This window comes from Scatophagus argus, chromosome 19 (genome assembly GCF_020382885.2).
Source record: "Scatophagus argus isolate fScaArg1 chromosome 19, fScaArg1.pri, whole genome shotgun sequence".
NCBI classification, from domain to species: Eukaryota; Metazoa; Chordata; class Actinopteri; family Scatophagidae; genus Scatophagus; species Scatophagus argus.
In genome coordinates this window covers 9661692-9676325 of record NC_058511.1, presented here as the reverse complement: position 1 = coordinate 9676325, position 14634 = coordinate 9661692, and the positions used below count along the sequence as shown (strand labels likewise).

At 39.6% G+C, this 14634-nt stretch overlaps 2 protein-coding genes across 7 annotated transcripts in view; one reads left to right on the top strand and one right to left on the bottom strand.

Annotated features, from left to right (window-relative positions):
• The first annotated feature begins 4881 nt into the window (after positions 1 to 4881).
• LOC124051049 (pro-opiomelanocortin-like) lies at positions 4882 to 10195 on the top strand. Of its 2 annotated transcripts, none has more exons than XM_046374080.1 (3): positions 4882 to 5141; positions 7663 to 7819; positions 8797 to 10195. In XM_046374080.1, the coding sequence occupies exons 2-3, from the start codon at positions 7700 to 7702 to the stop codon at positions 9367 to 9369; spliced, it is 693 nt and encodes a 230-aa protein (XP_046230036.1). In that variant the 5' UTR covers positions 4882 to 5141; positions 7663 to 7699; the 3' UTR covers positions 9370 to 10195. The 2 variants fall into 2 exon arrangements, with proteins under 2 accessions (XP_046230036.1, XP_046230034.1); XM_046374078.1 differs by having other exon boundaries at positions 7693 to 7819; positions 8797 to 9819.
• A 1006-nt stretch (positions 10196 to 11201) lies between these two features.
• The window catches only part of LOC124050284 (protein EFR3 homolog B-like), a 29802-nt gene continuing 26369 nt past the window's right edge, over positions 11202 to 14634 (bottom strand). For 4 of the 5 annotated variants that reach the window (XM_046372647.1, XM_046372648.1, XM_046372650.1 and 1 more), the window contains 5 exons: positions 14522 to 14570; positions 14049 to 14155; positions 13910 to 13959; positions 13734 to 13828; positions 11202 to 13542 (listed from right to left, as the gene is read on the bottom strand). In XM_046372647.1, coding sequence (XP_046228603.1) covers positions 13523 to 13542; positions 13734 to 13828; positions 13910 to 13959; positions 14049 to 14155; positions 14522 to 14570 — 321 coding nt within the window. In that variant the 3' untranslated portion in view covers positions 11202 to 13522. Of the gene's footprint in view, positions 13543 to 13648; positions 13829 to 13909; positions 13960 to 14048; positions 14156 to 14521; positions 14571 to 14634 lie in introns of all 5 variants that reach the window. The other variant, XR_006841588.1, reaches the window with a different exon arrangement.

Sequence of the window (14634 nt, the reverse complement as noted above, 5' to 3'; positions counted from 1 at the left end):
ACATGCAAATTTGAAGACACTAGAGATGAATTAAGGGATGAGATCCATGCTAACAAACTAATTTAAAAAAAGGAGCCCTCATGGTGTGAATGTGGTTGTTCATGTGTGTACTGGTGTTGCACATGTCATCTAATTGAATGTTTTGGTTTTGCTGCCTGCTTGAAATAACGTTTGCATGTAATGGGCCCTTCTATGCAGAGTTACCCATTAGGTTAACTGGCTACTCTGCACTGCCCCTACGTGTGAGTGTGAGAGTGTGTGGTTGTCTGTCTTTGTGTGTCGGCCCTGCGGTGTACCCCGCCTCTCTCCTGTAGTTACCTGGGATAGGCTCCAGCCCCCCCGCAACCCTGACAGATAAGCGATATAGAAAATGGATGGGTGGATGGAATGTGTCTGCTACAAATTCAAGAAACTTGTATTTATTATCTTGTATTTCCTGTTAATGCAATTATTTCTACTCTACAGCATTTCAGACAAAGATATTTAGCTTTAAGCTCAAATACGGGCTCATGAACTGAACTGAACTGAAGTCAGCATGGCAGTGTGAAGGTGCCACTTTGGGGCCTGGCATTTCTCTCAATTTTCTTAAGTTTAACATAGTGAATCATTTATTGATTAAAGTGAGGAAAGTCAGCAGACGTTTCTCAGTTGCAGAACCTCATCAGAAGTAGTTAAAAGTTAACTCTGGTCACATGACGATATGCTGAACTGGTTTTCTTCTCAGAACATTTAGTCAAAGCACATGTGCTGTTATCACTTGTTTGTGGACGACCAGGGCTGTAAGGGATCTTTGTATCGAGCACTGGTCATATGAGTGCCAGTCAAACAGTCTGCTTCTTGAGTGTGTGTGTATGTGTGTGTGTGTAAAGCATTCAAGTGGCAACTCTTCTCTTTGCCAAATACAAAGCTTGCACATGTAATGAAATGGACAATATACAGAATGAGTATAAAGCGTTTAATTCAATTAATTCACAGACATGGAAATGTACAATGATACAAAACACTGCATTTGTGCAATGATCAAAATATTATCAATCATATAATTCTTAAAGACAGCACGTTTTGTCAACTGTGTGAAAACCTCTCATGTATCTTAACACTGCATATTAAGACAAATACTTGTTTGAACATTAACATTTGCTGTTCAGCACAGCAAGCAAGCCTCATGTCTTCTCCATCCCCAGCTGTAAAGGTAGAGCTCTGAAAATATCAGTCGTTTGCCTTCAAGTTCTGTAAAACCTCTGCAGATGGATGAGATGATGATACTTGTACACAAGGCAGTTGGTTAAATGGCAGTGATTTTATTAGGCCGTGATTCATACCATGCACAGCCTTGTCTGGGGGTTGCATTATCATTAAGTGATGGAAGTCGGCGACATCATTGGGCGGGAGGGGGGTGAAATTCACTCCCAAGTACTGCTGAAATGCATCATCTCCATTTGTTTTTAACCTTTATTTATCCGTTGCAGAGGTGGCTTAGCAAGCGCGTCCTTTCCATTTTGGCATTCACACCCAGTAATGACATGGAGGTTAAGTGGGTTAAATCTGTAGAGGCGTTGGCACTTTTTGCTGTAGGAGACTGGACAATTGCTCACACTTTCGAATGTCCACATTAAAGTTGGTTGGTTGCTGTTTGTAAACACACCAGTTAAAGGCGCAGTAAGCAAGAAAGAGTTGATTGTTTTTGACACCTGAATCGTTGACATCCAAAAAGAAATGTGAACGCTGCAAAATAAAAGGAAAATAAGAAAATAACAGGAGATTAGCAGTAGCAGCAGTAGTGTGCAGATGATATTCAGATAATATAAACAGCTTTGTTACAAGATGCTGCAAGTTAAAATGTAGATTCACAGGTAATATTTAGTTGTGTAAGTGTGGCGTTAAAACTATGAGCACAAAGTTTAAATCTATCTCAGATTTAATGTTATTCAACATAAAAAAAACCCTAAATTTATATTCCATAGAATGCATAACAACAAGGCCTCACAAAAGTTAAGTAATCCATCCACAGAATTAACATGAGTGTGGGTGAAGACTTCACACAGGGAGAGATCATTCTGAGGTGTAAATCCACAGGATATCAGCTGCGTACATAAAGGCCATGTTTTACTTTCATTGACAGAGTGGAGGAGATGGGCCCTACAAAACTGTATGAAGGTCGTTTAAAGGTTGTATTTATGCCTGCTTGTGCAACACTAGCTCGCCTTTAGCTCAAGGGTTAACCAGGGAGTCACAGTTTTCCAAATTCCTTTTAAAAGTGTTTTGTTTCATGTACTGTTTTTCACAGGAGAACACTAATTTATGACATATCCGTTACAGTAAAAAAAATATCTCAACCTGTCTTTTCTCTTCCTTTTAAATTAAATCAACTTTCTGTTCATCTTGGCACTAGCCTCCCTTGGAAAACGCCCTTTGTCCTGATAACTCAACAAGAGATTTTTCACAGTCACACTGCAGTGAAGCCTGGAAAACAGTCTGTGTTTTTCTGTTAAATTAGATGAAAAGAATTTGTCATGTCTTGCCAACTGATAAACTGCTTGAAGTTAAAGGTAACGGATGGAGTCTTGTGAACAAAGTGTCTCTTCTTAACCAAACCTAATGGCTCTTTATTTTCTGTGCTTTCTGCCTCATTGTATTTTGTTGCAGATCTGAAATTCAGTTTTACATAGAAGGAATGTGGATTATCTTTTGCAATTTATAACTTTTAGACACTTTTGGCATCCTGACATGAATGATGTCATGTTAAGTCAGGAGTTCATTTTCTTACTTAACCGTTTTGACATGGGCATATATTAAACACGGTGATACCTCGTGATTCAGTTCTCCTTTTTCATTATTGGAACAAAATGGAGCACATTCGACTTGCTGGAAAAGAAATGCACATATTACATCAAACAGAAGCACTCGGATTTGAAGAAGTATGTCAACAACAAAGAGTTTCATAAGCATAAATTGTCATTTATGTCATGATGGCAATTTTTAAATCATTTCATTGATTTTCTGTTTCTTTCAGCCAATGCGTATTTGAAAACATCCCAGTATTGCTTATAGTTTTACTGTTAAACCTTCTGTGTATTTTAACATATAATCAATATAATATTATTATAATATAATTTTATCAATATCTACAGATACACCATATAGATAAAAGTATTGGGCCACCTGACCATTAAACCAACAGGAGATTTAATGACATCCCATTCTAAACACACAGACAGCTTTGCAGCCATATCAGCTTACACTCTCTTGGGAAGGCTTTCCACAAGCTGTTGGAGTGTTTCTGTGGGAATCTTTTGCCCATCCATGCAGTAGAGCATTTGCGAGGTCAGGCACTGATGTTGGACAGAAAGGCCTGGCTCACAGTCTCTGTTCCTGTTGGTCCCAAAGGTGTTGGATGGGGTTGAGGTCAGGGCTCTGTGTGGGCCAGTCAAGTTCTTTCACACCAAACTCATCCAGCCATGTCTTTATGGACTTTGCTTTGTGCACTGGGACACAGTCATGCTGGAACAGAAAAGGACCTTCAACAAACTGTTGCCACAAAGTTGGAAGCATAGCATTGTCCAAAACGTCTTGGTATGCTGAAGCATTAAGATTTCCCTTCACTGGAAGTCAGGGGCCGAGCCAAGCTCCTGAAAGACAGATTCACAAAGAGGTGTGTCTGGATACTTTTGTCTCTATAGCGTATGTGTAATCTGGAGTAACACTGTTACTTCCACAGCTTGCACATGCTCATGGTTCATGTTAAAAAAATTGGACGCATGCCAAACACACATTAAAAACATGGTCACATATGCACACATACAGTTTATTAGTGTCCTGACATACTCATGTGCACATGTGCATTTACTGTATTGAGGATGAGATAATAAAATTAATGACAGCATGACTCTTGCTTTATGGTTTCAATATGAACTCATACATTTAAATCACAGAATAGCTTGAGTACTTTACATTGTGACTGTAAATTGTGCTGTAGGTTTTCAGGAAGCAAGCAGGTATACCTGTTGCCGTTTCAACATTTCAATGGCAAATATTTACCACATCAGCATTAAAGTGACAAATTGCATTCAAGAATTACCCATAATTAGATCAATTGTGCTCTTAAAGGGCAGGATGAATGAACGGTCAGTATTCAGTGTCTCTTACAGGACGAACACATTGCCTCCAATTGTCCTCCATCAAGCTGCTGTTATTCTTTACTGTAGTTTGTCCTTCATTACTCTGCTTGTAACAAATAGAGAGCTGAATGTGTATGGTACTGGCATTTAAGAGTGGAAAGGAGTGATTTTCTTTTCACAGTCTTTCCTTTATTAGAGCACTGTGTGTGTGTGTGTGTGTGTGTGTGTGTGTGTGTGGCTTCTTCATTCAAGGTGTAGTCATGACGTCTAACCAGTGAGTCAGGTCTTCCTAATGAAGTTTCCACACAGGAATACATGCACACCTTGTATACCAGGGTGACAGAAAAACGATCCAATCAGTGAAATTGATTAGCATGCTTCACTCTGGCTTTCAGCCTTTTTTTGTTGCTCTCAGCCATTATGGCTGACCTTTGATGGATTAAGAGCCAGAACTGACAACAGTCCACTAATGAATCATGGCTGGTTTTTTTTTGGTTTTTTTTCCTGTGAGTGATCATTCAGCATGCACTCAAGAAGCACCTAAATACACTAGTAATTACCCATTAAGGATATTTCAAGGGTTGCAAGATTGCAGTCGAGCCAGAAGAAGAGGCATGAGGAGGAATAGGAAGGCAGAAAGTTCACTAAAGCTTACCTGTTGTGTGGTGACGTGACGCTGCACCATTGATTAAAACGTGCGTGGGTGGCCTTCACGCCGTCCATACACACAAACACACGAATACACACTCCTCCCCAATTCAGAGAGGAGCAGGAGACTCCTTACCTCAATCACACCCCGAGGCCTTGAGACTCCGAGCTCCTCACCACATGCGTCTATAAAAAGAGCTTGCCTCCTCTTAGGAAGTGACAGCAGACCCTCTCCTAGCGAGCATTTCAGCACAGTGCAGAGAGAAAGCAGAAGAGGAGGAGAGGGATCACAGTTAAGAGTCACCACTGTGGAGGATCCGTGGATAAACGGAGGGAGAAAAACAAGAAGGGAGAAGAAGGAAACATCTGGAAAAGGTAAAAAGAAAAATGTCCAGAACTTGTTTTGTGGATACTTTTGAATCAAAATTGTGCCTGAATGTTTTTAGCTTCTTGCTTTTCCGAAGTAACGTGCACTATTGCACAGATTAACCACACTCACAGACTGATAGGATTTTTTTTTTTTTTTGGCATTTTCTGCATTTGACTGACTACATTTGCTCTAAATTATATTTGAAGTAGATTTATATTTCATAGTTACACCCCAGCTTTTCGGAGAACCTGCACAGTTCTGTTGAGTGACTTTTAATTTGCTTTCCACTACAACGCATGCCTCTCCAAGCACAAATCTGATATATGTACTCTTTATATAATTCCATGTGTCATTAGCACATATGGTTTCAATCTAATGGCAGCTCTCGGGCTTCTTTTATCAGAGGATGTCTGTGGAGAGCAGAGCAGAGCTGAGCCGAGTGACTCATGCTGTAGGAAGAGGGTAGACGAGTCTCTGCCAGAGTTACAAAGACGATGGCCCACCAAGGAGTCACTCCTTAGAATAACAGAGAAGGGAGGGGGGAACAACATGCAATTGTCAAACAAAGGCAAGAAAAAGAACTCACTGCACCAAGATGAAAATACGTGATGGGGGAGGGGGGGGAGTTATTTGGGATTTTCTGAAGGAGCTTTAACATGGTCATATCTGTGAAATTAGCAATTAGATGATCGGGAGGATGTCAAATCAACTAAGTACCTTTTATCATATATTAGTCAGTGCTCAGTCGTTAAGTTTTGTTTCATTTTTCTCTGCTACCCACCTTCAACCAACAGATTATATTTTTAAATAAAAAGGAAAAGAGACAATAAGGAGGAGAGGAAGTGATAATAAAGATATCAACAAAGAGGTGAAGGGAGGCATTTGTCTGACGGACATGCGTCATAAGAGAAGTCAATCAGTGCCGTCTTCGCTTCCAAGATTTACTTTGTAGATCCTCCTCATCGGTTCATATTGTTTCTCAATGTACGAGGCCTGAGAGGCATGCATGCAGCCTCCTGCGGCTTGTTTCTTTGCGTTTATCTGCATTGTTCGCCGTCCTTGACGTGGCACGAGGAACTGGCTGCGAAGGAACTGTTGAGTTCCTTTTTCTGATCATCTTGGAAAATGTACAGTGTATCAGCAAGCTTAGGAACTGTGTGGAAATGACTGCAGTAGAGAAGAGGAGATAAAACTCATAGAGCAAGATCTTCCACAGGTGTCATTTAAAAAACAAAACCAAAAAACCCCAAACATCCTCTGCTATCTAAACTATATCTATATCTAAACTTGGCCCCAGTGTCAGGTTTAATCCCTGAAGTCACAGAATAGCAACAAGTTGCATCACTGCATTAAACAGATGGCTGAACTAAATATAGCACTTAACCTTGTTTGTCGTCCCTACCAGTTGTTGCATGCAATATTTTAACCCCAATACAAAATCACAGCATGTTCCAATTCAAAGTATCCAAGTAAAGTTCTGAAGTAAAGCGCTGTGAAAACGCAGAGAAATCTGTTCACAGTTGATGATGTTCTTTGCTCTCTATTCGCTGATTCTGACTTTGAAAGAGAAAATCTGCCTTTAGAAGATGATGATCAGATGTGCAGCGACATAGAATATGACCATGTGTCCTGTGCATCGTAGCCATGCATCCACGCATAGCAATTGTGTACATGAACATAATTTCCCTACCAAATGTCAGGGTGGCAAGGATCTACCAGATCGTAGGGTTCCTAGGAGAGCTGTTAGACGTGGTGGAGTCAACAGTGGTGGTCAAGATATGGCTAGAAATAGTGGTGATTATGATCATTAGATGAGTAAATTTAGTCTCTTCACAAACTTTGGGTCATATCCTACATTTTTCTTATTTACAGTGTGCCTTTATCTCTAACAAGGATGATTCTATGCTATTCTACTTTATTTTTGTGTCGCTATTTGATCTTGTTCCTTCATACTTGTTCCCTCGTAATTTCTTTGCAGGAATTAAAGATCATAGAACATTTGGATCTGGAGCTAGAAAAAGACTTTGACCCGTTTTCTCAACCCACCAGACTGCCCTCCCTTCAGTAGAGAAAAAAAAAAAAAAGAAAAAAGAAAAATAAACCATAACCCCCCCCCCCCCCCTTTCTTCCCCCAGCCCACAAAGTATTTTCATTCAGCCCCTGAGCATAAAAAATTGAAATCAAATCTCTTTTGGAAAGGGCACCCCTGTCAAATATTCTGGTGCTTTTTCTTATCAGGAACTTTTAAATAAGATCATTGTGCTTCTGATAAACAAGACCATCTGTTGCAATATGTGTGACTGGATGGGGAATGCTGGAAGGTTGAAAGCAGTTATTGAAGCATGATACACATGAGTGCAAGTAGTTTTGAAATACATTAAATTATGTAAGAAAGGCAGGAAAGTATTATGTAATGATCAACATCAACTGCGCTCTTCACAAAAGTATCAATTTTCTTTCATTTAGGCACAATTAATTGAACACTCGTGTTGTGACTTTAAATCCTTTTCTGTCCTCTGCTCATAGCCTCACGCGTGTGTCTGTCCTCGACGCCAGGCTAAATATGGTGTGTCTATGCTGGCTGTTCGTGGTAATGATGGCATATGCGTGCGTCCCTGGGTTTGGGTCGGTGTGCTGGGACAACGCTGTCTGCAATGACCTGAGCAACGAGGAAAGAATACTGGTAGGTCACACATTCCCATTCAGCATCGACCACTGAGGTGACATTGACAAGCCAATACAGAGTAGTTTAAATAGGACACCTCCAAAAAAAAACCAAACAAACAAAACACACACAAATAAATAAAGGATATAAGAAAAGTCAAGAGATTAAAAAGCATAAAAATTTTGAGCTTCAAAGTTCTGAAAGACTTTTGAAACAGCAACTTAGAAAATAAACTTTCCTCAAGGCCCATTTAGTAGCTTATGGAGCTTTAGATCTTATCATACAGTCTGCTTCAGATTTTTTTCCTGCATCTATCAATGTGTAACTTTTAAGCCAACATGGATGAAAAGTCCTTATTGAGCTCAGAAAAACCTGAAAATGAAGCTTCTACCATTTCATGACAACAGAGCCAACTTGCATCATACAGTCAAAAGCTCCATAATGGCTACTAAATGGATTTAGCTGAAACAAATAGCAACTTTTTATTTTTTTAAAAAGTGAGTAATTTTTCAAGTGTGAGGGTTTGCTACTTCTGTCTCATGTGGGAGTAAAGTAAAAAAAATGTAGGTGTTGGACTGACTTTTTTGATGAGAATTTTTCATTATTTCTGACATTTCATGGAACAAAATTTTAGTCCATAAAAAAAATAACAAGACAGATTAATTGAATATGAAAGTTATTGTTATTTGCAGCAGTTCTAGCAGTATTTTAAAACCACAAGTCTGAATCTAAAGTGGGAAGATTGGTATTTGTATGTATATAAGTGACCAAACACGCTTGGTGATTCAGTGATGTAAACTGAGCATAATTATAATTATAATCATAATCTCATTACTTGGCATAGCTAATGGGAGATGAGCTACAATGAATCAGTATCAGAGCACGATTTACTCACTTGTGTATCATCATCATCAACTGCTTTTGCTGCAAATAGCTCACAGATAACAATGCATTTTAAATTGTTTACCCACGTCTCTGTGACTCTTTCCACACAGGAATGCATTCACTTCTGCAAGTCTGTCCTAGAGACTGAATTACCAGGTCTCAGTGCACTCGCCCTGAAGGTTAATGGTGAAGATGACCTCTTACTCAGCATCATTCAGGCCAACCTGGTCCCTGAGTCAGATGTGAAAACCCACAGCGACCAGCGACGCTCCTATTCAATGGAGCATTTCCGCTGGGGCAAACCCTCTGGCCGTAAACGTCGGCCTGTGAAGGTTTTCGCCTCCTCTCTGGAGGGAGGAGGTTCTTCTGAGGGCAGTTTTCCCCCTCAGGCCCGCAGGCAGCTGAGCAGTAAAGAGGATGAATCAAAGGGAGACCCGAATGGAGAAAGTAATAAAAACCAGGGCCCTTTGAGGTCAAAGGTTAGCTCCAAGTCACGTGTCCAGTTAAGCCCGCAGGAGAGAAAAGATGGGACCTATCGGATGAGTCACTTCAGATGGGGGAGCCCGCATGTCTCTAAACGTAATGACAAGGTTGCGAAGGCGTGGGAGGAGAGATCTCTGAAGCAACTGGCCAGGTTCTTCAGGAACATCATGGTCAAGGATATGCAAAGGATAATGGGTTGAATGGAGGGTTGAGAAGATGGGGAGAGCAGGGAAAATGGAAGAGTCTTAATAGCCATTGCATGTTTATACACACAGGTCTTAAACTACAAACACTTGTCACTATCATTAGCATGTTGTTGAATGCCTTTCTGGACCAAAGGTTTGTCTCTTTAACAACTTAAGTAAAGATAAGAAACAAGGCAGTTTAATGTTGAATAAAACACAGTGATGCACCCACAGACTGCCTTGACCCTCTTGGTCTGTACTTGGAAGCTTTCTTAGGAGTATAATTTTTATAGTGGAAAATGTTATTATTGATGCATGTGTTTTATAAATGGAGGTAAACAGAATTAGGTGTGAAGGAAAGTATTTAAAAATCTATCTAGCTCATTTACAGAGTGGTATCTTTTTGTAAATTAACATAATATTAAAGAATGTTCTATCTGTGGCAAACAATAATCATAATTTATTTATTTGTAACTGAGTGAAAAACAAATGTGAAAACATAAAATACCTATTAGAATTTTACTGGTGACAGATGGACGAGGCTGATGACTTACAGCTCTCATCCAGCTGGAGATGAGATGTTTGTTGTAACAATTACAAATGCTGCCATTTATGTGAGTTATATTAGATTCTAAGCCATGTATCACATCAGCACTGTGATAGAGTTGGCAAAACATGACCCTCCTTTTGAGGAAAACAAATTATGTGCACACGCTAAAGGGGCTGTGGTTATGTTAGGTTGCATAATAATCATTACATCAAAGCAAACACCTTTGGAAAACATGTCATTTTCTAAACAGATTGTAGCCCAGAGGTAAAACTATCAATAGCAATATGCTGGACAGAACAAGTCAAATTTCATGTATGTGGCTGTCATTATTTTGCAGGTAGCAGATAATTAAACAAATGATATTTTTATCATTTGATGGTAAGTCAGGAGATCTTTATTTTAACTGTTCTTCCTCTGGGGAACATGAATGTCTATAGCAAATTCCACGACAATTCATCCAATAGTTTCTGTGATATTTCAGTCAGTATATATATATATCAGTGATATTTCAGAAGTGGTGAACAGAGCAACTGAGAGACATATTGCCATCCCCAGAGCCATGCGAGCATGTTTAAAAATAGTGACAATAACTACTGATCAATAAGACACTTCAACACAAACCTGCCATCATGAGGTTGTTAGCTTTATTTAAAAATACATTTTCTTACTTATTTTATTTTTCAATTTATTTCTTTATTCTTCTTATTATTATTATTATCTTATCATGAGGCTCAAATTGTGTAATATGACTTTATGGGGCTAATGAGGTAACCTGTCCATTGCTTTTGGATACGTTCTGTTGAAGGATACAAGAAGGGGAGGAGACACAGTAAAAAAATACAAACGATGAATTCAATTTGGCCAGTACAGAATAATGCTGTGAGCTCTTAAGATAAAATACTGTGCTGAACACTGCAACTGAATGAGCACTCACAGTCAAAGGGCCAATGCATAGGATTTAGTGACATCTAGTGGTGTGGTTGCTTATTACAAGCTACTGAACACCACTCTCACCCTCCCCTGCAGTGACAGCTAAAAACCTGAAAGGCCCTCTTCTACAGCCAGCGTCTGGTTTATTTACAAAATGGTGGACTGTATGGAAGAGCACTCGCTCCCTCTGTGGATACAAAATCCTTGTAGTAAAGTAACAAAAATACGATTCTAAGTGATTACACACTAACGAAAACACGATTACAAACATTTCATGTCTGCACATAAATCTTAAAACACTGGACCTTCAACAAGTAACCTGCGTTTGCAATCAAATCCCAAAGATGATTAAAACAGATCAGACTTCTTGTGGTTACAGACAAATTTAATGTACAACAACAGCGACATCACTAGCATGCAAAGTCAGGTATGACACTCGTAAGGCCTTTTCTCCATGTAAAAGCTGCCTTTGTCACTAGGTAATCCAGTTTTTAAAGTGCAAAGTTCACAGAATGAATAGAATTTGACCTACAGCACTATGTTGTAAACAGATCTATTAACCAGACATGTAATGACAAAAGTAAAGTTGGATTACAGTCAGTTAATATTACATTACACTAAGCAATGACATCAAGCAGACGGGTAGATTTACAGGTCTTCACTGCGAAGTTGCAAGATGCTTAAAGAGACAATCTTACAAGGTGTCACTGAAAGATTTAGACAGCTGCACGTTGCTCTTAGATAGCTTGGTCTTCACTTCAACGTGGAGGACAGACTCACCGGATAAAACTGTAAACTGTGTCTCAAGAGTTTGGTCTTGGGTCATGACGATAAAGACGTTCATATAGACACATGAACAAATACACTCACTCACACATACACACACACACACACACACACACATCTGCACTGACAGAAGGGTAGACAATCTGATACACTGGCATGTCTGGGTATAAATATACACACAGAGGATGCCTCACTGGGGAAAAACAAACAAACAAACAATCAATCAATCAACTGGGCTTTAACACGTGACAATCAGGGACAAATCAGACTATGTTGTTTACATTAAACAAGATGGTGGCAGCACATTTCAGGCCCGATGTGGTTAATCCACAGAAGCACGGAAGCAGGAGGTGCGCCTCTTGCAGCATCACTAAACTGACCCATCACAGCACCACCACAACAACAACATCAACAACAACAACAACAGAAGGTACAATTTAAACACACACAAGAGGATCTGCTAATGGTTGGGGGCGTGTCAGTGAAGCTAGTCAAATTATTGCCATTATACTTTATATTCACACCCGTGAGTGAGTGAGTGAGTGAGTGTGTGTGTGTGTGTGTGTGTGTGTGTGTGTGTGCGCACACACACACAAGAATGGCTTTTAGATTTCTTTAAATCTTGCTGAATGAGATGGATGCACCGCTCGAAGGCTGCAGCAGCAGCAGCAGCAGCAGCAGCAGCAGCAGCAGTATGGCGTAAAAAGCAGAGTGCAAACTCATTCCAGACAGACTGAGGATGTCATGATGAGGACACAGGTCACGACTGTGGTGCTGAAACCTGTGGCTAGAAATGAAGCTGAACCTGTTTTGTTCTAAGATTCCACCAGATAGACTCTTTTATACTTTAGCGGGACGCAATCAGACTTCACTAGTGTGATCCACTGGCGTTGAGAGGATGATTTCTACCGTGAACTGTTCAGACCCTTGTTAATTCACCTTTCTGATTGCACATGTTGCTTGTTAACAAAAATATCTAAATACTAACTGAGTAGCTTCCTCCCTTATCTACGGACTGATCAGTGCAGTGGCAGTCTAAACTCGGAATTAATGTACAGTATATATACAACACAAAAACATCCCTACTCTGTACATCAGCTTAAAGACTTATATACTTCTCTGTATATACACATTTATATTGGAAAATAAAGATAAAAATAAAAAGATCATTAATTATTCTCTAGTGTTTGATCTGGTAAACACCACAGTAAACATCTCAGAAGTTTAGTGTGGACGTGACTGTGGCGCAGCGTGTCTTTTTGTGTATGTTTTGACTTGAGTCACCTGTAAGGCACACTCACTTAGGGAGGACAGCACACACATCAAGTTCTCGCTCCAGAAGGTGTGGCAAAGGACGACCATGACAAAAAAATTTGTTGAATAAAAAAACACAACACAAAAACTGGATGCAGAAAATAAATGCTGGTCACGAAAGAAAAAGCACTTTTGGCTAACACTAAAAAGGCAAAACAACAAAAAAAACGGTAAAGCAGTTAACACTGAGCGCAAGATGTTCAAGAGCGGATTAGCATGACAGACTGGGAAGGAATATGTTTGTATATATTATCTATCCATATATCAATCAAATGTACACAGCAACACGTAAATTAAAATGCATCTAACAGACACTTGCTCTTCCTGGCCATAAAATCAACAAACAATAAAACAAAAACACAAAAAATTAGCAGGATTGGTCTACCTAATTTTGCGATCAAGGGTAGTATGGCACCTTGTAAGGGACAAACAGGTCAAAGGAATTGCAGTGCTATCAAAAATGTCCAGTTACAGGGCATGCAGCGACTCAGTTCATTCAAAAGCCATGAAATAACTTTCAGTCAGTCTCTTAATTTGTCCTCACAGTTCTTGGCAATTTGTAATTTGAAAATCCAGCCAGTGGAATTTCTACAGACATCCACGGAGATCTGAGGGGAATAAGTGAAATAAATATTAATTTTACTGCATTCATTGACATTAACCAGCTTGTTTCGGCTGCTATCACAGGGCAAAAAGAAACTGAGTTAATCCCACAAGTGGCTTGTTCTTTAGTTGGCTTCAAACAACTGTTGGTTTTCTCCTCATCCATGTTAATTAGATCGCCTGGTCTAGTACACACAAAGGTCAGGAAACTTCATCTCGTAGATGGGGACAGATCGACTCTGGGTTTGGCCGTAACCCGACGAAATGGTTCCAGATGGGCTGGGAGGGGGTCTGAATGGCGAGAGGAAACATCTTATTAATAATTTCTCAATTACTATTTCAGCAAAAATAGCCCAAAGCGCCATTTCTCACCTGATTGTAATCTCAAAGATCTGATTGAGTTTGCTCTGCAGTAGTGTGGCCTAGAAGGGTCAAAAGAAAACTGACATAAGGGGAGAACAATGCAAATTAGAAAGACTGAAAAACAAAATAAAAAATGTTTCTGCTGTACCCTGGCACCACAGTGGGCAGCTATTTCTTCAAAGGGGGCTTTCTGAAACTTTTCCACCACTTGTCTCCTCCGCTCCCTCTCCTGCTCCTCCATACCAACGCTGTCCACTAGAGGGAGACACAAACAGTGTAAATTGTGATAATACATTACCACTGTAGTATAATGCATATAGACACTGGCTTTAGTATTAGCAGTAAGGAAAATCTCAGCAACGTATTACCCTAAATTTTGTTTTCCTGCAATAATGTTTTGGCAGCTTATTTCCATTGTTAATATCATGGTAGCTCATGAGTACAACCAAAAAGTTCCTCAAACTATCAACGTTACATTACTTCCTTTGGTGTCGCCTACAATGGGGGCAGATCACCACAAATCAATAGATAGTTTTATGACACAAGTGATGTGTATTGATAAGTATGTAACTTTTATGAATACTTCCAAAAAAAACAAAAGTTCATAATTAGTGGACATACCGATAGCATTTTTCAAGGTTTCAAATGTGATCTCCTCTGCTGGTGTCCTCTGCAGAACAGAACAAGAAAAAAAAAAAACGACTGTGATGCTGCATTAAGTTTAAACATCTTGA

Excerpts from the sequence above, each read along its gene's own strand:
- LOC124051049 (XM_046374080.1), top strand. The coding sequence starts at position 7,700 with ATGGTGTGTCTATGCTGGCTGTTCGTGGTAATGATGGCATATGCGTGC. Across the intron at positions 7,820-8,796 it reads GCAACGAGGAAAGAATACTG|GAATGCATTCACTTCTGCAA; the intron begins GTAGGTCACACA and ends CTTTCCACACAG.